Raw genomic sequence first — 21,884 nt, 5'->3', positions numbered from 1 at the left:
CACCCTCTCTTGTTATCGAAAGCTTCTACTTCTCTGTACGCTCGGAAAAGAAATCTGGGCGTCTCTTAGTTCTAGCAGAGCGACGCTGAGTTTCTAATATAGTTTCCCTATTAACATCTTGGTTGGTCTGTGAGGAAACTGGCGCAACATTTTCTAGCACCTCTGGAGGATTCTCCGTGTCTGGCGTTACAGGACTGTTCGAGCGTACCGGTTCCTGAGACTGTTCAGAATCCCAATAATAGTGGTCGTTTTCTAAACAGCTTGTAGGAGTATCTTTTCCGATTTTGCGCATCTGATTTACGTGTCTTTCCCAAGAGCGGCCATCGTCTAAACGGATTGTATAATGCAGTTTTCCCTTTCTTGCCGATACTACACCGAACTTCCATTTTTCTCCCCCGGAATAATTCCGACACGCAACTCTCTCTCCGCATGCAAATGTTTTTACATTTTCTATAGTATCATACTGAGTATTTAAATTACTGTTTTGCGGAATCATTAGGTCTAGTCTAGTGGATATTTTCCGATTTAGAAACATTTCCGCTGGGGTTTTGTTAGTTGACGCATGCGGCATTGTTCTATATTGTAATAATAATTTGTTTAATGCAAAATTAATATTTTTAGCTTCGCACTTCATTCGCTTTAGTGCTTGTTTGAACGTTTGAACAAAACGTTCTACCTGACCGTTTGTTGCAGGATTAAAGGGTGAAGTACGTTTATGTTCAATTCCATTGATTTGTAAAAATCTTTGAAATTCTGAAGAAACAAAAGTTCTACCGTTATCGGTTACTATTACTTTTGGTAATCCGTATGCTGCAAACATTTCTCGACACTTTGCAATTGTCGTTTTTGCAGTAATGTCTTGGACTATATGTACCTCGGGCCATTTTGAAAAAGCGTCGACCATGAGCAAGAACATTTTTCCTAAAAATGGCCCCGCAAAATCAATATGTACGCGTTGCATTGGCGCTGATGGCGCTTCATATAAATGTACTTCTACCTTTGGAGGATTGTTCTTATGACTATTACAGTTTGCACAATTTCGAACCAAATTTTCTATGTCTTTATCAATGGCTGGCCACCAACAATGGCTACGAGCCAACCCTTTCATTTTTACTACTCCAAAGTGTCCTAAATGCAATTCTTTTAATACTTCAGCTTGTAACGTTTTTGGAATGTAGACACGCGATCTACGCATAATTACATTGTTTTGTAAACTAAACTCGTTTTGCTCGATATTAAAACGCTTTGATTTGTGTATTACTTTCCCGGTCTGTAATGCTTCTAGTAATTTTCTTATTGTTTTATCCTTTCGTGTTTCTATCTCTATTCTACTCGCCGTTACAGGTAAGGTTTCGATTACTTCCAATTGATACGCATCTACCGTATCCGCTACCGTTTGTGGCGCGTCCACGGGAAGTCTGGATAAGCAATCCGCATTCGCATGCCTCTCAGATTTTCGGTACTCAATTTCGTAATTATATCCTTGTAGAAAAATAGCATAGTGCTGCATACGCATCGCTGAATATATAGGCAGACTCTGAGAAGGCGAGAAAATTTGTACAAGCGGTCTATGATTTGTTATTAACGTGAACTTGTTTCCGTATAAAAATTGAACAAACTTTTTAACACCAAAAATAATTGCAAATGCCTCCTTGTCGATTTGGGAGTATTTTGATTGTACCTTTGAAAATGTTTGTGACGCGAATTGAATAACCTTCTCAGATCCATCAGGATATCGGTGTGACAACACGGCTCCGACTCCGTACGAGCTCGCGTCGGTTGCTAAAACCAACGGTAATTTCGGGTTAAAATGAACCAGCATTTGTTTACTTGTAAACGCTGCTTTAGCCTTGTTGAATGCCGTTTCGCATTCTTTAGACCATACAAAACGTACCTCTTTTTGCAATAATTTATTTAAAGGATGTAAAATAGAACTTAAATTTGGTATAAATCTACCGTAATAATTTATCATGCCTGTAAAAGCCCGTATTTCTGATACATCTTTAGGCCGTGGCATATTCTGTATTGTTTCGATTTTTCGATTATCCTTATGAACACCTACCCTATCGACTACGTAACCACAATAATCAACTTTATCTAAAAAGAATTTCGATTTCTCTAAATTTATTCGAACATTGAACTTGTGTAATCTACTTAATACTTCCTCAAGTCGTGTTAAATGCTCCGTATCTGTACTGCCCGTAATTACAATATCATCGAAGAAAATTGCCACGCCCGGTATTCTTTGTAAAATGTTTTCTATTTCGCGTTGCCATATGGTCGGACCGGGCGCAATTCCGTACATCATACGATTTACTTTGTAAAGTCCCTTACTTGTACTGATCGTTAGCAACTCGCGATCCTCGGGTGCTATTTCTAGTTGTAAGTACGCTTGTTTCAAGTCGATTTTTGAAAATTTTTTTCCATTGGCAAGTTTCATAAATAACTCGTCAACTGCAGGAAAAGGGTACTCATCAACTATTAAATGCCGATTTAGCGTAGCTTTGTAGTCACCGCAAATACGAATTTTTCCATCCTTTTTCAAAATTGGCACGATGGGCGTAGCCCACTTAGATGACTCTACTTTCTCAATAATACCCGCTTGTTCTAATGTGTCTAGCTCCTTTTCAACCAACATTTGTAATTTAAAGGGAACTGGTCGAGCTCGCACGAAAATCGGGGACGCGTCTTTTTTTAGCTTTAAGTGTACTTGTATGTCCTTAATTGAAACAAATTCTGAAGAGCGAATATTTCGATACTTCTCTAATATTGCTTGTAGCTTACTTTTTGCGTCTACTGTTACTGTATTTACTTGAGCATTACAGGCTAAAAAAACGTGCCCATTAAATTGCCTAATCCATTCGCGTCCTAATAATGGCTTTCTGACTCCGCCTATTAAATAAATATTCAAATCGTTTACAATTGAATTATTGTACTTAGCTCTGACTGTAATATATCCTTTACATTTAAGCGCGCGCCCGCAAAATGAAATTAAACGCAAATTTGTATGACGAATGGTCGCTGTTGGGAAAAGTTTGATCGCTTCAGACTCACTCATTACTGTAACCGCCGCTCCACTGTCTAACTCGAACTCGACTTTTTTTCCTTCAATCTCCATTGACAACAGAAATTTGTCGCAATAGTTCGTATGCTCCAAACTGAGCATTTCCTCTAAATTGTTAGTGGAGGACGTATTCTTGAAGCAGACCACACGTAAGTGCCCCAGTTTCCCACAGCTATGACAACGTATGCTCCTGTCTATATTACATTTATTTGCCAAATGACCTTTATCGCACCTAAAACATTTTACATTAGTATTTTTGTACTGTTTATTTTCTTTACTCGCCTGTCTCGAATTTTCGAATCTCGTGACCTCCTGCTTCGGCCGTTTATCACCTGCATTTTTCCTTGGAGGTTTCTTCCCTGCCTTGAGATACGCCACGCCGGCTGCCTCCGCACTCGTTTCCTTCATCTGCGCTGAGCTCTTGTCGGAGAGTTCCATTGTAACCGCCGTCCTGACAGCCTCATCGAAGTCCAGGTCCGTCTTTTCTAGCAGCCGACTCTGAGCCTTTTTATTGCGCAGTCCAAAAACCAGTTGATTCCGTAGTGCAGTGTTAAGGTAGTTGCCGAACTTACCATGTATGCTAAGTTTCCGTAATGCGGCAACGTATTGTTGTACAGACTCATCCTCTTGCTGTTTCCGCTGGTGGAAAGTAAAATTCTCTGCGATTTCCAGCGGCGCCGGCGCGTAATATTCTTGTAGACATCTCACTAAGTCGTCGTATCGACCAGTGAAAGGATCGACCGGATCAAGTCGATCACTTAGCATGTCAAATGCCGTGGGCCCCACGTAATGCAGCAAATACGGGACCCTAGCCTGGTCCTTGATTCCGAAAATCATAAAGGCTTCTTGAAGGCGTTGCAGCCATCTTTTCCACGTCGTATTCGCCGAGTCAAATGCTTCGATTGCAAGAGACCTGGGTATGGTAGCCTGTGCCATGATCTGCCCCTAAGCGGTTTTAAAATCTTCGCTCCACAATTTGGATTTTGACTTACGTCCTCGTATGACAGCGTCGCCGTTATCCTCGTATCACGACTCGTAGCACGAGCCGTTGTAGCCCGGAGCACGTGGCGATCACGCACCGATCAGTCGAATCCGCCGCAGCGACGAAAATACGTCTTGCACAAATAAATCTTTCTACGTACGCGAGATTAGAATAATCCCATCCTCGTCGCCAAAATTGTTGTGTATGTGAGGATCACCAAATAACAATATTCAGTATATTGAAAATAGATTTACTTTAAACAGAAAGTCCGTTAAACGGGTACAGTATTTTTCGCGTGTGTGTCGCTCGACTGCTCCGATATATCTCCGCCCTTCGAGCTCCCTCCTGAGGGCTCTTCCTTGTCTTCTCGGCATCGCTATCGTCACGCACGTGTCGTGAACTTATTCGCTGAGCCTACACGCGTGCGCGTATTACTTTAAGCGCGCAAATATAATAATCTCACGCATATCTAACAGCAAACATCGAAAAAAATATGACCATGATTTCAAGTAAATGGAACCTAGGATTTTGCATTGTGAAAAACATAGAAGAAAGAGAGAATTAGCGGAGATGTTTTTTATTAAAATATATAAGAATAACATTAATTTGCAAAAAGACACAGAAAATCTAAATCTGATTTGTTGATCTGATAAGTTGATCCACAGTATATAATTGTCTATTTATTTATTTATTTATTTCGTTGTATTGTAGAACTTTGATATTATTGTGTTTTTAACGTTTGACTTAAATTGATTTACTTGTCTCCGGTTTAACATTAATAATTTTACTGTTGTCTAATCAACATCTTGAAAGGTACATTACATTATTTTTATATTATTTTAAATTTCTTCGTTAACAACTTTGTAAATTATTGTTTCATATCTTAATCATTGTATATTTTTATTGTGCAGTTACACTTGAAAAGGACCCGTACTTAAGGGTCGAAACCTAGTGTTTCTAATTAAATTGTACTGGCCAGTTAGGTCGAAATTTCAATAAATTTGTATGATTTTAATATATATTGCAATTTTAATTTTTCCCTGGTACAAGTTTCTACTTTCACTTGGCACAATTTTTTTTTTTATATCATTACTTTTGTAGTAAAATTCTACATGGGTTTACAATGGATAATTTTTCATACAATTCTCTACATAAGTTTACAATGGTTTATTTTGCATAGAATTCTCTACATAAGTTTACAATGGTTTATTTTGCATAGAATTCTACATGGGTTTGCAATAATTCATTTTTCATAGGATTCTACATGGGTTTGAAATGGGTAATTTTTTGTTACTGGCCGTTCCCTGAGCGCCGTTAACTGGGCGCTTTTTTTTTACCTTTTTTTTTAAAAAGTAAGTTTTTAGAGATTATATCATTCATTGTATATGATAAACATCTAAATAAATGAGCAAAAAACCCGTCACCACCTCTGTCATATTTCAAATTAAAATACGACGGTCCTCTTTGCTTACTATAGATAAAAATAACTATCTTGTACAACCATTTTTATTAAAAATATTTTTAAAAGATTTACAATTAGTCTTAGAATTTGCAATGGGTAATTTTTTGTTACTGGCATGCCGTTAACTGGGCGCCCCTTTTTCCTTTTTTAAGGGATTACACAAATGTAAATATGAATATGTATTTATATTTGTATTGCAACGTCTTTTCTTGCTCCGAAACGCCAAGTTCGGACAGGGGAGCGTTCAATTTAAATATTCTACTAATTTGAACCCTAATACGGTAAAATTTGGTAATGAAAGAGTTAATTATTCGTACTTAGGTACGTTTGGTACTCACGGTACAGTTGGGCGCCAGGCGCATGTAAACGCGCCACGATACTAATGTGGACGGGACTTAAAGTCACTTCTCCAAATGTCATACAGAGTCGCGGGTCTATAGGATTGATGGGTCTATGGGTGAGAGAGAGGTATAGAGAGTCATACACGTGGTGTTAGAATTTGAGATATATATATATTTGACACTTAAAACTAACAATGGTACATATGATAAGTATAATTGGACAATATAAAAGTAGGATAATATTAATATATAAATTAGCGGTATGAACAACAATTATAGTAGTAATATTTCGGCGACTATCACGGAATGACGGAATTACGCTATTAACGTTTTATCAATAATAACAATGTTTAAATACTTTAACTAAATTTTTGATAATATTATACTAACAGAAATTATACGGAACAACAAAACAAGATCGGTAATTGATATACTTTTTAAACTTCTTTTCGCGGACACGCCCCAGATAACACAAACATATTCTATAAAGATTCTATAAATATTTTTCGAGAATATTAGAATATTCTGAGAATGTACTGATATAATGAAAAGAACATTATATAAATGTGCGGAGAATAACAAAATGGGACTACTTATAATATGCGGAATACATTTACAAAATATTCTTTGCAATATTCTTGTAATATACGGAATACATTCACAAAATATTCTTGTAATATGCAAAACAGATTTTAGAAATATTTACGAAATATTCATAGGACATTCTGCCTGTATTCGTTTTCCTTCTCATTAGGAGCTATTGGGAAAATAAAATTTATAATATATGTTATGTATATGGGAATAAACGATCACAAGCTATATGTGTTTCTATACTCTATACTCTATACGTATAGAGTACGTATAGAGGCACATAGCTTGTGTTTGTTTTATTCCTATATACACACATAACATATATACAATATTATAAATTTTACGAAATTAAACAATCATATATAGTAGGCCAACTAAACGAGCAAATAAATAAGATGTAAAAATTTTTTTATTAATAGTTAAATCATTAAATTAACATTCCGTTACAGAATCGATATAAATTGTAAACGTTTCGACTGCACTACAGTCTTTATCAATACATAAAAATTAAATATTAAAATATAAAGTTAGATGTTAAAAATACAAAGTTAGTTAAATATTAAAATATAAAATTGAAACGATTCTTCGCTGTTGACCAATAGATATGCAAGGCGATTGGTCTGAGATGCCAAGTTATGCGACATTTGAGCATGCTACGGATATAATACGCGAATTAAATCAATGTCAGAGAAAATTAAAAAATCTTTCAACTTACATTATCGTTTTAACAAGTCCTTTTCCCCGATATTTCAAGTGTGTGTTGCGAAGTCTGAATACCAAATATCAAAATAGAGAGCGTGAAGTATTTATTTATTACCAATGTTTTTTCTAAATTATGATTCAGCAAATTTTTTAAGTATGTCAAAATAACTACTGTCTAACAATTCGGTGTCTGTATTTAAATTAATTCCATTTTTCTGTTCTTTAATGTGGATCATTTCAGATATTAGTCTTTTATGGTAATTCTTTTCATGATCCATAATTTTAATATTGTCCCAGTCAAATGTATGTTGTTCGTTTAGAATGTGTTCCGTGATAACCGAATGTCTAGCAGAGTCTAATTTAATATTATTTTTATGTTCTTTAAGTCTCGTTCCTAACTGTCTTTTTGTCTGTCCGACATATGTGGCGTCACAATCGTTGCAATTCAATTTGTAAATAACGTTAGAATTCGTGGGGCAATTATTTTTGTCCTTTTGAACTTTTATGAAGTCATTTAATTTTTTAATGCAACGATATCCTACCACTACGTCAGGTCTTCTTATTGCTGAAGCAACTTTCTCAGATATTGTTTCTATATATGGTATGACAAAATATTTAATGTTAGTATTAGTATTATTAGTATCTGTTATATTGTTATTATTAGGCTTGTTAAATTTCTTAGTTGAGAGATTTTTTAATCTGCGTTTTATTTCTGTGAAAATTAGATCAAGAGGATAACCGTTGGATAGCAAAATGTTAATAGCTTTCTCTATATTTTTTTTGTGAAATTGCGGATGTGATAGTAATAAAGCTCTATCTACCAAGTTATAAATTGTTCCTATTTTATGACAAGTCGGATGATTTGAAAAAAATGAAAGTAATCTACCTGAGAATGTCTTTTTGTGATACCAATCTAAATAAATTTTGTTATCTATTACTTTGATCATTATGTCTAAAAAGCTTATACAACGATTATCCTCCTTTTCCAATGTAAATTGTAGTCTATCGTTATAATTGTTGAATTCGTTCAAAACATATGTAATATTGTCAGCGGAAGTGCATAAAATAATGTCGTCTACATAACGGAAATAGAAAGTCATTTCGCAATTTAAATTACTAATTACTAATGTTTCCAAGTCCTGCATGACTATATCGGCAATGATCGGAGAAAGTGGGGAACCCATAGGAGTCCCATAAATTTGTTTGTAAGTTATGTTATTAAAAGTGAAAAATGTAGAAGTTAATATAAATTTTATCATACCTATGAATTCATTTTTGGGAATCTTTGTGTGTGACTCTATAAAATGCCATCTATTATTGATACCGTTTAATGCAAGATCTACGGAAACATTAGTAAATAATGAAACAACGTCCAATGAAGCTATTATGTCGGTATCTTGTATTGTTTTCCCTGATAGAATGTTGCATATATCAAAACTGTTATTTACAAAACTGTCCGCTCTAGGAAGGCTATCTTTTAAAATTTTATGAAAGAAAGAAGCAATATTATATAGAGAAGTATTTATTGAGGAAACTATTAATCTAAAAGGAATATTTTCCTTGTGGATCTTGGGGAGCCCATAAGCTTTAGGAAGAAAAGAGTCGCTTGAAAATAAATAATAATATTCTTTTTTGTTGATGAAGTCTTTTTTCAACCATTTTTTTAAACAAATATTGAGGTCTTTTTCTATTTTTGTTGATGGATTGTTTTTAACTATGGTATACGTAGAATCGTCTTCTAGGAGACTCTCAACTTTTTTTATATAAAATTCTTTTTCTAGTGCGACTGTAATGCTGCCTTTATCTGCTCTAGTAAATAAAATATTAGGATTTTGATTGCAGAATTTAATTGTGTCTTTATGCATGTGAAATAATTTTTCTTGTAAGTCCGTTTTTTTGTCGTTATTGTTTAAAAATAATGAAAATTGTGGAATTATAAATTTTATTTTCTCAACAGCTTCCAATGGAAATAAAACGAATGTAGACTCCTATAAAGTAATATGAATTTTTGTGTATTAGGAATAGAATTTGTAATAAGATTTGAAAGAATTATAAACTTTAAATTTTTTATTGCACATGTATTTCTTAGTATAAAAAACGTTATAAATATTAATATTAAATTAATTTTCATACGTAAATATTTATAACAAATATATTATAAAATAAAGAATTACTAAAGAATTACTAAGAATTACTAAAAATACTAAAATTAAACTCAAATACTAAATTAATGATTCAAGGAATTGATAAATATTGCATCTCTTTTAAAATAATAATGAAAAAAATTACTTCTAAAGAAATAATGAAGTTAAGAGATACTTCGTAACAAAATTAGATCACAACTGTTAAAAAATCTAATTAATTAATTAATTAATTAAAAATAAAAAAGTTAATTTTAATTTATTTAAATTAATTAATTTTCGTTCCTTGAAATAAAATTAATTTTTCATCGTATTCTTAGAGTTTCATTTCACATTCTTGATGTGTGACCACTTTATTATAAATCATAATAAATGAATTAGATTACGTCGTCTTTTTAGTGTTTCTAAACTTTGCTTTGACAAGCCATGCTTTGATAACTGCTTCAATGTCACACAGCGTGATTGAGCTATGTGTTTTTTGCACTGCCGCTGGAATATAATATTTAAATAATTAAATAACTACAATTATATTAATTATTTATACTTAGCACATTGACCCACATTAATTAAGTCTTTTTTAAGTGCATAGATGTTACTTCAATAGCCAATAATTAATATATAGGATTTCTAGAATCTGTATTTGATATCCAATTGATATGGCAGAACAATTTTTTATACTTAAAAAGGATTCGATTATTATGGATCATTAGTATAATATACACACTGTGCACGTGTGTGCATGTACATATATGAGTGTAATACTTACTTATTATAACAGCTGCAATACGTAAAAGAGAGAACTTATTTTTTCCTTTAAATCCAATCCAGCTATAGCCTTCTGCTACTTCATTGGAAAATAATTTAGACATTATTCTTTTTACCATATGCTTGTAAGTAAGTCCACCAATTTTTGTTAACTCCTGTATCTAATGTATAATATACTATGTTATATAATATACTATGAAAATCTCTCCTCCAATTTTAAAGTCGACCAGACTGGCAATAATTTATTTTAAATAATTAGTTTAATTTACAACGTTTCGGCTGTCATTGCAGCCCTTTTCAAGTAATCTATAAACAATTATATACATATAAATATAATCTTAATGCGCTTAATCATACAAACCGAAACGTTGTAAATTAAACTAATTATTTAAAATAAATTATTGCCAGTCTGGTCGACTTTAAAATTGGAGGAGAGATTTTCATTATTTATTACTGGCGACTCTTAAGGATTATCATTTATAATATACTATGTTATAATTATATATATATATTATGATAATTATATACTATGATAAAAATAAAAGAATTATTATTTTAATCATATGTGATGATCATATGTAATTTTGTCTCTGATATGCAAAATATATTATTTCACTTAAATTCTTGCATTTGAATCCGGCCTTTATACATTTGAGTCTCACAAATATTTTCAAATTTTGGAGATAAATATAAGAGTAAAATGTGAGAAAAAATTTTTTAAAAACTTTTTATTGTAAACTTGAATACATATATTTTTTTATCTTTTATTCTCTTATATTAGAAAGCAGTTATAAACATAAAAAATATAAAAAATTTAATATAAGTTTTTTTGTAGATCAATGATGATTACAACATTTGTCATTTATCATTTGTCATATGTCTATACCATCCTTAAAAAATTGCATTACAAAAACAAATAAATATACATTTTAAAGATAAGATTATGCTTTCAAATATAAAAATCAATATAGAAGTGCAGATTGTTTATGAAATCTATAAATAAAGAATAAAGTAAAAGTTGCTAAAGAAAGATATTTTTTGTTTAACTTCTAATTTTTAAAAAAATTTTATGTAATGTGTAAATTTAAAGGCTTTTTGCATTTATATAGAGAACAAAAATTTATGGGAAATATTGTATTAAATATCAGAGATAAAATAAAATTAATTCTATTTCACAGTATATTATCTCATTACTTACAAGCAGATTATAATTAGTTTCATCACTTAAAAACTCTTCTACTGTATCAAGTTCGTTTATACTTTTTAAAGGAAAAGCAAATTTGTTAAAGATACTTTCCTTGTCATGTTTTGTTAATATTTTATCATTATCTTGCATAACAATTTTAGTCATAATTGTTTGTATATCTTCTGACATTTGAGTTTGTTTTAAATTAATAATTTGTAATTGACGCAGAACTTGCCTTTTAAATTCAATATCTAAAAAATTTATAAATTATATACACAAAAGCGTTGTTTGTTAATTAATTTTTACAATAATTAGCATTATATTCAGTATTCATAATTAAAAATTTAAAATTTTAAATAATTTACCTGTCTTATCACTTTGATTGCTATAAGTTTTATTCTCATTACAATGAACTGTTTCTATTGTATCTTCAGGTACGTTTTTAACATTATTAGATTTGATCGGTTCATTGATTGTAGTTTCTACATCTTTGGTAATAGTTATTGATTTTTTATCTTTAGACGTTGATGGTTCTGTTTGCTTATACATGTTAGTTTTTGTTTCTAAAATATAAAATTATAGTGGTATTGAAAAATTGTTAAATTAAAAAATTATTTCCAATGCTTTTTTTTTAACAAAAATTAATTAAATAAAAGATACTGTATACTCACGTAAAACAGGAAATTGTACAGGCTCTGCTATTGAACTATCAGACGAACTTTCGGACAATGTACTTTGTGTTTCATTTGTATTATAAAGATTTTTGTTTTTCTTTGGGATTCTTTTGCCATCGATTGTAGTTTCTATATCTTTGGTAATAATTATTGATTTTTTAGACATTAATGGTTCTATTTTTTTACATACGTTAATTTTTGTTTCTAAAATATAAAAATTATAGTGGTATTGTTAAAATGTGGAAAAATTGTTAAATCATTAAAAATTATTTTCAATGTTTTTTTTTTAAATTAATTAAATAAAAAAACTATATTCTTACGTAAAACGGGAAATTGTACAGGGGCTGCTACTTCACTATCAGACAAACTTTCCGACAATGCATTTTGTGTTTCAATTGTATCATAAAGATTTTTTTTTTCTTTCGGATTCTTTTGCCATCAAGATCAGATGCCAGATCTGATGTATCCTCTGCTACAGAGGCCTTTGCTCTTGCTTTCAACAAATTATCTGTAATAAATAATATACATAGTACATATATGCACGTATAGCCAAATAATGTAAAATAAATATGACAAAGTTTATTTCTTTCATGTAATGGAATGCATCATAATTACCATAAGTACGTCCATTTCCCAATTGTCGAATTTTAAATAATCGCCAAGTTCCAAATACTGGCTCCTCACAAGTAGAAATAGCATGGTTTAATTTTTTGCCAGTATATGGTGGCCAATAGTATACAATATCTTGCAACCATGTTATTGGTACGGCTTCAACCATATCTTCATCCACAAAATGTACTACAGTCCATTCTATTATAATATTATTCTATATCTTCTTATCTTAATCTATTTATAAGTATTAACGTAATATATGTGTGCGCGACGGAAGGCAGGATAAGGATGTCGGAAGCGAGAAGACGGCGAAGCACTACACTCGACACACACGTATCGTTTAATATAACTATATTTGAAACTAAAACAAAGAAAAATACAAATACTGAAACCGGACAGAATTTACAAAAAGATAACTGATTAGGAGAATCCAAAAGAAATAGCCGAGTCGGTAATTAATAATTAAATGTTCCGCAAGCAACGGTAATTAAACGTGGTAAAACGAAAAGGACAAGCGATCTTTTTCGTACAGTAAAAACACACTCTTGACGCGACGAGCAATCGGAAAAGAGCGCCGCGATCACGAGAGAGGAGGTTTTTATAGGCCCGTGTTTCTAGAATAGTCGAGAATAATTCTCTTTATTCTATCGTTCGGCTGAGGTCGAAAGAGCGTTTAGTGTAATTATTTACTTTTAGAAAAATAATCTTTTTGTTGTTATCGGGGCTAAAGTGTATCTCCTCTCGCGCGACCGCGGTGTTTACAATTATCGGTGATTTGACGTAAGCGCTTTCTTTTCGCAGGCGCGGGGTATACGTATACCGGTGCGGCCGAGCGCTATTTTAAATAATGTTAATTTAAAATTATGCATGATGCATGTTGCATGGGGATGAAACGGCTGCATGAAATTTAACGCAATGATGTTTTAATGCTCTTAATCCTGCAGGTTCTTTAAACGTTCGAATCTCGAACAATATGTATAATATTTAAATTTCAGTTAGCATAAGTATAAATCATTATTGGTCGATTAAATTTAAGAATTACCAATTGTAAAGCACAGAAATCTTATTGTAAATGTAAACTTTACCCACATTTACAATAAGATATGTCTGTGCTTCGCAGTTGATAATTTTGAAATTTAATTAGCCGATTAAGTCAACGAGAGATAGTAAAACTGACCCTACTACACAAAGATTAACAAAACGTATGAATAAGAGGTAACACAACATGAACATCATTATATGGAAGAATTACAAATTTGTTTTCAATATCTTTCACTGACCACATTAATAATTCACTAAGGTTATTTACTAAATATATATTTAAAATTGAAGATTTTAACGGTTCATCAATAAAATCTGTTATATTAATAAATTTCCTTCCAATTATATAATAGTTATTGTTGTCTTGTACAAAATTTTCTATTAATATAATACTTTTATCTTTAAGATAACAACAGTTATCTCCAAAACGTAAACTGAATGAAATATCATTTATAGTTAGCTTTCTGTATTGAGCAGAAAAATTTTCTGCTAGCAAAGGACCTGTACAATGTTCTTGTTCTACTCGTAATTGTATTTTTTCTTGTGGTTTAATTATTAATATATTTTGTGATTCTTGAATACGATTTATAATTTGCACTAATGGAGCATCAGGTTTTCTAACACATTTTTTTAAATATTGTAAATAATTTTCAAAAGGAAATGCACTATAACAATCTAAATTTCCAAAAATTCTACTATCATCAACAATATGAATTAATCCATGTACATTGTGTGAAATATATTCTTCTCCATAAATAACTATAAATTGTTTTATAAAATATTGTAATAATGATTGTGCATAATCTAGATATTTTGCGTAAGCTTCAAGACTAATTAAAATTCTAATAGCGGCATGTAAAGATAGAAAATGTAAATATTTATCAAATGGTAAAATATTTTTTAAAACAATTGGACCACAATATAATAAAAAAAATCTAAATTCAGTTGCTTTCCAACGTTTACATTCATTTAGAGAACGTGTTTTTCTTGCAAAATCGGATGGAATATAAGATTTTATCTGAATAAGATAATTTGAAATTTCTTCTATATGTGTTTTTGATAATTTATGTGCAACAGGTCCAAAAAGCCATATATTCAAAATCATTTTTTTTACTATACCTAAACATATTAAATGCATGTAATCAAGAGGAAAGCTGTTAATCATATCAACGTTAGGTATATTTTCTAAAATTGATCTTCCTAAATGATGTTCAGGTTGAATTTTGTCACAAAAATTTTCATTTGTTCTTTTTTCACAATTAATCTTAGGAAAACTAACTCTTCCTTTTACATATTTTCCTTTCTGCATACATTTGGTACATGAGAAAAATCCAATATGACCTTTGCAATAAGTAATAAAGGATTTAGCTGGAGCATCACAAATAAATGCTTTGATCAAAAATGGTATATTGTGATTGTCATATGTAAAACCTTGTTGCGATAATTCTATAGCTTCTATAACAAAGTCTGATAAAAAGTCATTAGCACTTTTAAGTTTCTCATAACCATGATATATACCAATTACAGAAACATATTGAGGATATTCAGCTAATGAGCATAAAATAGGGTATATTTGACTGCTTGAACTTTTACTAAGAGGCAAACCGTCAATGTTAATTAATAAATTAATTCTTTCTGGTTTGTTATCTGAGAAATTAATAAGTTTCTCAACTGCATTTTTAATCCCAATATGTGAATAAATTCCTGGTGCTACAGATTTGGAAAATATGTGTCGAGGAGTACAAAGTAATGTCCTAGGATCTTGAGGTAAATTAATATTTGGTGTTGATTGTAATAATTTTAACAGACTTTTTAAAGCATTATGTGGAATTTTATAAGATACTGCCCATGTTGAGTAATTCGTGGACCGTTTCCGTAAGTAAAGAAAATAAGTTTATTGTGAAATATTTGGCGACGACTCTCTTTACATTGCACACACGAGGTAACACCAGCGGGAGAGTAATACACAAGAGAAATATATAGAGAGCGCGACCGCCTCACTAGAGCATGAACATTTCGTGATATAGATTGCTAAACGATCGTATACAAATCAATCCAATTCGCGATTGGTCCGTACGTCGACCGCGAATTATCGCCTTATCCGAGCGATTATCCTTCAGCCCATAATCGCAGTCTGTTACTAAAACTATCTTGAGCATTATCTTCTACAATAGTGTGTTCCAAATACATTGGATTATTACAATCAATAACATCATTAGAATTATCACAAGATTGGCTACTCGAATCATACAAATTAAAATCATCAAAACAGTCCACATTCGTAGAAGAATGTAATTCATCGTTATCATCAATATATTCTGAGTCTTCTACATTTTCTGCGATTACATTAAGTACCTTTTTATTATTGCTATTCGATGTTAATAATAAATCGTTATCATCAAAGGAGCAATCTTGTGATAACTCTAAGCATGCAGTTGTTCCTCTTTTTATTTTTCTGTATAAAGTAGTCTTAGAATAACGACGTTTCATTTTTAATTTCAGTAAGCAAATTATTTTTATTATTAAATTAAGTTTATATTTTACTAATATTTTGCTCTAGTAGTATTTTTTTTATTTTTTTATGTTCTCAGCTAGACAAAAAATAAAAATTAAAATTAAAAAATGCTTGTAATTAAAAAAGAAATTTATTTATAATAATTCTTACCATAAAAACGTCTCACATTCTTCGGTTTTCCTTATGATTGCGATAATAAAGTTTCCTTGTATTAGTGCTACAATAAAAAGAAATATTTTATGTCCGACTTTATAAAAATATAACCTTATATTTACTGAAATGTTTGATTCTAACAATGATGTAAAAATTATAAAAATATTCTTAAACCTTATTTAATTTTATATAATAAAATTAATAAAAGTGAAAAGACACTTACCTCTGATTAAAATGTGATTAAAAGTTTCGTATAAGCAGCAATACGAAGCAACACAAGAATAATATATGGACATGTAGCACGGCAAAGAAGACCGGTATCGAGTTAAGTATATCATCATAAGGATGATAAATGCGCATGTTGCACTTAACAATGTGCAATAAATAAACTCGAAAAATATTCTTAGAACGTTCTTCTTTGTTGAAATAATCCGATTCTGATTATAATATTCTATGTATATTTATATAATATTCAATTAAAATATTCCGAAATTAAGAATATTTGCATTTTTTAAGAATATTTATAAAACATTATGTGCTATCTGGGAATATTCTATGTATATTTATATAATATTCAATGCGAATATTCCGAAATTAAGAACATTTACATTTAATAAGAATATTCATAGAACATCGTGTGTTATCTGGGGCGGTACATATAGAGGACAAAATTATAAATTCGAGACACGGCGCGGTATCCAAAACAAAAGGTAACAAATAAACAACGGCAATTTCGTGACTCTCTCGCTCGACTCTCTCGCCGAGTCGAAAAATAAAATATTTAACAAACTCGCGAAGAACGGCTGCACGCAAATTCCGAAAATCTACTGACAAGGGGACACTACACCCAGTACATCGAGAATCAGGATGCCAATTTTTTTGGTGATCCTAGAGGTCAAAAAAAGGTATACGTGTTTCGGCGTTTTGTCGAATGCTCCGTAGTTTTCGAGTAAAAAATTTTTAAAAAATCGAAAAGTGCAGCAGCGATTAAGAGCTAACTCGTAGGTCGCAAGTTCGAGTCCGTGTCTTGTTACTTTTTTTTTGTTTTATCTTACTAGTTTTGAAAAAGTATTGTTGTTTAAATATATTTATTTATTTATTTAATAAAATTATTACGTTAAAAATTTTTTTTTCAAATATTTTGTTTTTATATCTTATTTTTATTTAAATTATATTTGTCATTATTATATATTATATATATGTATATGTATATATAATTTAAATTTTATTTATATTTTGTAATTTTATTATTTTTAATACTATCTGCGTTTGCTCAATTTGTTTGTTTTATTTATTTCAAACACATATTCGGTAAATATTTTTAAAAGAATTATTAGTTTAATTAATTGTATACAGTACAAATACATTGGGAAAGAGAAATAAGAAAAGATAAGAATTTGTTTACAAATATTTACTGATTAACACTTGTTGCAGAACATTTACTGGGGTGATATACATCGTAAAAACAGTTGAAACAAATAAATCGGCGACAATTTGCGCAATGAATAAAAGAAAGTTCCCCACATGTACATTTATTTTTTCTTACTTCCGGTGGAAAGGAGATCTGATTAACGTTTGCGAATACGTTTCTCGTCGGAATTAATTTTGACGCAAACCACGCGTACTCAATTATTTCATTAAATAAGTTTGAAGAAAGTTGCGAGTGAATTAATGAGTGTATTTTGATAGCATCTTCGCGCGAAGAGAGCTGTCGGTTACTTTGCAGAACTTCTACAGAATTTTGAATTCTTTTGATGAAATTTTTCACCTGCCGAAAAAAGTACACGTCACATGGTTGGCAGTATGGCGTACAGTGCGGAGGAATAATTTCCACCGTTGAAGTACAATTGCTTTCATCATCAGTGAAGACACTGTTGAAGTGTGCTGTGTCTGTTTGTCCTCCCCACGGATCCAAAATGAGCAGGAACTCCTCTTGATTGCAATAGAGTTTGATGATGTGATTGACGAATTCAACAAAATGGGCTTTCGTCAATTTTCCTGATTTTGAGGCGGTAATATGTACATTGGCATAGATTTCTGATATTATTTTAATCGCCTCCGAGACACGAGACCCAAACGTTCTCTTCGGTTCCTGTATACACAAAAATACTTGTGGCAAAATTTTTCCTGAAGCAGTTATTGCATATTGGGCCGTATATGAATGCGTAATTTTATTAAATTCTTCTAAAAAAACTTCTGTAGTTTTTTCGCCTTTATCGGAGAGAATTCGTCGCACATTAGCGCGGTACTCGCAACCAGTTTGATCAGTGTTTATAACGAAGTCCCTTTGAAATTTTACAATTTGTTTAGCGATGCGATTTTGAAATATTTTCGCTTCATTTAATATTTGTGATATATCTAATGCATTTTTAGATTTAATGTATCGCGTTACTTTTCTTTGCCGAATCCTAAATGTTGATTTAAATTTGATTGCCCATGACTCGGATGCTGCCAACTCGAAATTTTCAAATTGTACTGCTGCTTGGGAATCCCATTCTCTCAACATCCTCGTTGTTACTGGCTTCTTTTCCTTCCTGGCTTCTCGAAAACGATCAAAAGTCCATTCGTTTATTGTATCATATTTTTCTGTATTGCCACCACCACGCTCGATGTCTCGACGCCATGCAGTTAACTGACTTTTACTTTTAAGCGCTCTTCCTAACGTTCATGAATGGTCTTCAAATTCCACTTGGGGTGTTCTCTTACCATACTGACGATTTTTATTTTTGTTTCTAATGGGATAAAATTCACAATCTTTTGCTTCTTTTTTTCCGGTTCGTAATCACTTTCTTCTTGCAAGAGAACTGACGTACTGGATGAATATGTGCTACAAGTACCTGCTTCCTCCGGTGATGAATTGCATGGTTCCGATTCTTCTAATTCGTCTGCCGAAACAAAATGTGACTCTGAATACAACGGTAAATTACAATGCACGATAATCGCTCGCGAAAACGATTGACTGTTGGCGGCATTTTTCGGAGAGGGCTCGGTTCGCGATCTCGGAGTCGGCCGGCCCCGCGGTACGGTACTCAGAGTGAGAGAGAGACCGCTCTCTCCTACACAAAACGAGACGATATTGAGAGACGCGGTACTGACGGTAATTACTCTAAGACTCCAACACACACGGTACCGACCAACATCTATCTACGGCTACCTGAGAGGCGGCTTACAATTTTCGGCGGCGAAGAATCTTCTCTCGGTCTTGTATTCGGGATCTCTGGAGGCACCCTCTCTGTCGTGTAGCACACCGAACAGTGAAGAGCCGGGCCTCGCGCGTCTTGGTATCTTCCGTACCGCGCCGATCTCTCGCGCATTCCCTCGATGATAGGGTCGATGGCGAGGGCCCTAAAGTCTTCCCCGCCTCCCCCTTTAGCGGGGTAATTCACTCGCCGGTATCTTCATGCTGCTCGAGAGGATTTTTCTCCGGGTTTGTTCCTGCGGCATTTCTCCTGGGGGAACAAGCGGTAGGCTGGCCGGGCCCTCCGTCGTCCTTCTCCAGGAGCGGTTTAGGGGTAGGTGTGACTCGGAGTCCTCTCGGTATCCTAGAATATTTGTACGGCATTAACATTGCGCGAGAGATAATAAATTGAATTCGGCTACTCGATACTTAACTGCGCGAGGTCCCGTGCTCTCTCTCTCTCTCTCTCTCTCTCTCACTCTCGATTTATCCTTCTCTCTCGGCTGCGGTATTCCGGCATCCTCCGTCTCTCTCCCTCTTGCTTTACAACTTCTCCTGCCGCTCTCTCGGGCCGTCTTTGTCGCTCTCTCTACGAATCGTTTTGCACGCGCATCGACAGGCCGACGCTGCGTGCAACTGCGGTTCTCGCAAAAAATACGGTAATAAAAAACGAAATAACGCAAACGGATCGTACCCTCCCCGAAATGAGGGGCGCTCCAGATCCCCGCGTCCTACCCGATCGGGCTTTTCGCTCTTGTGACGGCGCTCTAAAAGCGTCACGTCACAGTATTTATACACTTATATACGATTTTACGACATTATTATGTATAAAGATATATCTAGAGAGAACGCATTTATTATAAAAATGATTAAATTTTTGAAGTTTATTTATATCATTAGACAAAACTTATATATATTTCTTTCGACAAATGTTGGTGTAGGTTTTAAGATAATAAAATGTACTTATGTATATAATGTATATGTACATATGTATATAAAGATGTGGCCTGTACACATTTGTGTTTTCATTTTTATTCTATTATTTCTCACGTACAAATATAACTAGTTTTGCTTAATTAATACATTGTGCCAAAGATCAGAATATCTTTATGACGAGATTGTAATTAATTTTCTGCAAACCTATCAGTCCCAACTGCCATACATATGTATGTGAGAATTATGGCCTGTACACTTTCGTATTTTTATTTTTATTTTATTATTTCTTACGTACAAATATAACTAGTTTTGTTTAGTTAATACATTGTGCCAAAGAGTCGCAACTTTATAACGATTAATTTCCTAGTGCTTGTAATCAAATGATATATATCCATTATTATTTTCGTGATTCACATATTTTATGAGATGTATTATTGATCAAAAAGTCATTTTATTTTATGTCATAATTCGACTACTATACTACAATTCTACTCCATAAAATATTGTACATGCGAAGGAAGTACATTATCCTTGTTATAAAAAGTTGTTATAAACAAGAATAATGTACTTTCTTCGCATGTACAATATTTTATGGAGTAGAATTGTAGTATAGTACTCGAATTATGACATAAAATAAAATGACTTTTATTATAATCATCGTGACTCTTTTGATACAAAAAAGATATCATAGTCTTTTACATCGCACAATCGATGTTATATATCGATTTTTACCGAGGTAAGAGTTGTGCGATGTAAAAGACTATGATATCTTTTTTGTATCAAATAAGTCTGACGATGAAAATAAAATAGCTAATTCACAAAATATTCTATTTTGCTGATTTTTTATTATTGTTTCACTGCAGATTGGCAAGATTTATGAGACAGTTCCTCGAAATTAAACAAGTTTATATTTTATTTTAAAACAACAATCATATATATATATATATATATATATATATATCTATTGCATTAATGTCTGTTGTAAATTTTAGAATTATAGAATACGTTAATAATTTTCCTGGTAATAAGATTGTTGTTTTAAAATAAAATATAAACTTGTTGATAAACTTGTTGATAAATATATACTTGCAAAACATCAATGTGTATGAGAGCACGGACTATACTGTGGAACTAGGGACCGAGTGTTGGAACGTTGGGGAATTCTAGTTACTAGTGAAAAAAGGATTTCTATTAGCAATTCTTTCTAAATTATCTAATAAATTTATCAATTGATCGATTGTAATTTCCCCATTTAAATAGTTGTTAATTAATAAATTCAATAGCGAAAATATAATATTACTCTCAAATTTAAGGTCTTGAGAATTTCTCATGGGGTCTTATTATTAAACAATTATTTAAATTACACGAATTATCGGTTTTCGTGAAGTCTCGCGTTTATCGTGTGCAATGGATCTAGAATGTTATCTAAACAAACGAGAAATTAATCTAAATCGATGTTTCTCTCTAAAACGTCTGTTAGTAGGGCGATAATTATACTTATTATTGTATGACTTTCTTCGTTAATTAATTTCCGATTTTCT

General features: G+C 32.1%; 3 protein-coding genes and 3 long non-coding RNA genes across 7 annotated transcripts in view; all 6 read right to left on the bottom strand.

The window, feature by feature from the left end:
* The window catches only part of LOC146723817 (uncharacterized), a 135,485-nt gene that overhangs the window by 103,533 nt on the left and 10,068 nt on the right, over positions 1-21,884 (bottom strand). The window lies entirely within an intron of this gene.
* Positions 9,575-12,083, bottom strand: LOC146723822 (uncharacterized). The gene is made up of 5 exons (XM_085481013.1): positions 11,906-12,083; positions 11,600-11,797; positions 11,247-11,485; positions 10,050-10,209; positions 9,575-9,772 (listed from the first exon to the last, which is right to left on the bottom strand). Exons 1-5 carry the CDS (start codon positions 12,072-12,074, stop codon positions 9,666-9,668), a joined length of 873 nt encoding a protein of 290 aa, XP_085337139.1. The 5' UTR covers positions 12,075-12,083; the 3' UTR covers positions 9,575-9,665.
* On the bottom strand, positions 12,229-12,853 carry LOC146723821 (uncharacterized). The gene is made up of 2 exons (XR_014924336.1): positions 12,524-12,853; positions 12,229-12,416 (listed from the first exon to the last, which is right to left on the bottom strand). It is a non-coding gene; the product is annotated as an uncharacterized LOC146723821 (long non-coding RNA).
* On the bottom strand, positions 13,456-15,333 carry LOC146723820 (uncharacterized). Its single transcript, XM_085481020.1, is given in 2 exon segments — positions 13,456-14,908; positions 14,911-15,333. Coding segments are annotated over 2 exon segments (1,224 nt in total). The 5' UTR covers positions 14,939-15,333; the 3' UTR covers positions 13,456-13,712.
* Positions 15,681-16,559, bottom strand: LOC114930168 (uncharacterized). Of its 2 annotated transcripts, none has more exons than XR_014924343.1 (3): positions 16,453-16,559; positions 16,227-16,293; positions 15,681-15,726 (listed from the first exon to the last, which is right to left on the bottom strand). It is a non-coding gene; the product is annotated as an uncharacterized LOC114930168 (long non-coding RNA). The 2 variants fall into 2 exon arrangements; XR_014924342.1 differs by having other exon boundaries at positions 15,687-16,152.
* Positions 17,641-19,797, bottom strand: LOC146723819 (uncharacterized). The gene is made up of 3 exons (XM_085481014.1): positions 19,620-19,797; positions 18,936-19,114; positions 17,641-18,321 (listed from the first exon to the last, which is right to left on the bottom strand). Exons 1-3 carry the CDS (start codon positions 19,795-19,797, stop codon positions 17,641-17,643), a joined length of 1,038 nt encoding a protein of 345 aa, XP_085337140.1.

The sequence above is a fragment of the Nylanderia fulva genome, unplaced genomic scaffold (assembly GCF_048542155.1).
Source record: "Nylanderia fulva isolate GAGA-0341 unplaced genomic scaffold, ASM4854215v1 Scaffold166, whole genome shotgun sequence".
NCBI classification, from domain to species: domain Eukaryota; kingdom Metazoa; phylum Arthropoda; class Insecta; order Hymenoptera; family Formicidae; genus Nylanderia; species Nylanderia fulva.
This window is presented reverse-complemented; position numbering and strand designations above follow the sequence as displayed.